Source organism: Crocuta crocuta, unplaced genomic scaffold (genome assembly GCF_008692635.1).
Source record: "Crocuta crocuta isolate KB4526 unplaced genomic scaffold, BGI_CrCroc_1.0 scaffold139, whole genome shotgun sequence".
In the NCBI taxonomy this organism is placed as follows: domain Eukaryota; kingdom Metazoa; phylum Chordata; class Mammalia; order Carnivora; family Hyaenidae; genus Crocuta; species Crocuta crocuta.
This window is the reverse complement of record NW_027533258.1, coordinates 1824037-1825664: the sequence shown is the minus strand read 5'-3', so window position 1 is coordinate 1825664 and position 1628 is coordinate 1824037. Positions and strand designations below refer to the sequence as shown.

Sequence of the window (1628 nt, the reverse complement as noted above, 5' to 3'; positions counted from 1 at the left end):
CCCTGATTCGTGCTGTCCCTCCCCGCCCCCTGGCCTGGCCTGTTCCTCCCTGCGGCCGCTTGGTCGCTCATCCACTGCAACCACCAGCCGGGCTCGGGCTGTTTCGGTTCCTCCGGGCGCACCTGCGGGGCTGCAGACGTCTCGGCCGCGGACAAGGAGCCCATGTGACCCGGGCAGGCCAGGCCTCGGCCGCATCCCAGCCCGAAGGCCTCCCTCACTTTGCTCTCTGGTACCTGAATCCCCGCTCCCCTGCATTGTCACCCCTGAACTCGGATGAGAAGGGTTGTTGAAATGGAAGTGAGCCCGGGCGGCCAGCGGTGGGCGCTGAGCTCAGGCGGGATCCCCGACCTTCCAGGGTCCCTCCGACCTTCACCCCGTGGCTGGTGCACGGCCCACAAACGCTGCAGAGACCCCATGTTCAGGGGCACAGCCCAGGAACTGAGGCTCCCCAGATCTGCCCCCCCCATCTGCCTGGGAGTCCGGCTCCAGCCCCCCTAAAGTTCAACGCACTGACCCAAACCTCCTCTGGGTCCCCAGCCGTCCAACCTGGGGAGTCTGTGACCCGCTTGGGGACGGGCTGCCCTGGGCCCTGAAATCAGACACGATGGCTCTCGTGAACTGGGGCAAGTCCCCAACCCGCCCTGTGAAGCAGGTCCTGGGCTGCCATGGGTGCCGCCCACCTGGGGTCCCTGAGCAGCGGGACCTCAGCTGGTGGCAGCTGTCCCTCTGCGGTCACCAAGTGACCGTGTCTCCCTCCACAGATCCTGAACATGGAAGACGACCAGAACTGGTACAAGGCTGAGCTGCGAGGTGCTGAGGGCTTTATTCCCAAGAACTACATCCGCGTCAAGCCCCACCCGTGAGTGTCCCCGCCTGTAGCTGCCACCCCGGCCCTGCAGGGCACCCCCAGCCTCTGCAGTCACCTGTCTTCCCCTGGCCTGGCCCAGGTGTGCCCCTTAAGCTCGGGGACCCCTCACTTCTATTCATCAGTCTCTGCGCTGAGCGAGGGCAGAGGGACAGAGACGTGAGCTGGGCCCCTGGCTGCTGCGTGGTCTCCGGCAGGTCCTGTTCCCTCTATTCCTCAGTTTCCTTGCCTGTAACACAAGAAGAGCCGAGGCTTCAATCTGCAGAGGATTCTAGAGCTCTCTCTGAGAGTGGGAGTCCCGTGTGGGGCCGGGTATCCTGGGCCCTGGGCCCTGCGCCCGGGGAAGCTCCCAGCTCGCTCTCAGCAGGTGGCGTCTGGTGCCACCGCCCTGAGAACAGCCGGCAGAGCCCAGCCCCAGGCCAGGCCCGCGTGGCCAGGAACCTATGAAAAGCTCGCTGGTGGTGATGGTGGAGGGAGCCCCTCACTCAGTCATTCATCAAACACTAGCCACGGCCCCAGGGGGCCCAGCGAGGTGATGCCGGAGACACATGATGAGATGCTGGGGTCGGACTGGCCCGTCCTGGGGGAGAAGCGGGACATAAAGAAAGCACTGGACGGGCAGGCCGTCAGCACTGAGGTAACTGGGGAAGGGTCCTCAGGAGAGGTGGCAACGAGGGAGGTTTTGCAGGGTGTGTAGGAGTTGGCTAAGCAGCAAAAGAGTAAGGCATTCCTGGAAGGGGGGACAGGAGGTCAATGAGGAAGA

At 64.5% G+C, this 1628-nt stretch overlaps 1 protein-coding gene across 1 annotated transcript in view; it reads left to right on the top strand.

The window, feature by feature from the left end:
* The window catches only part of GRAP (GRB2 related adaptor protein), a 24076-nt gene that overhangs the window by 7229 nt on the left and 15219 nt on the right, over window positions 1-1628 (top strand). Inside the window, exon 2 of the mRNA XM_077746638.1 lies at window positions 762-859. Coding sequence (XP_077602764.1) covers window positions 762-859 — 98 coding nt within the window. The remainder of the gene's footprint in view (window positions 1-761; window positions 860-1628) is intronic.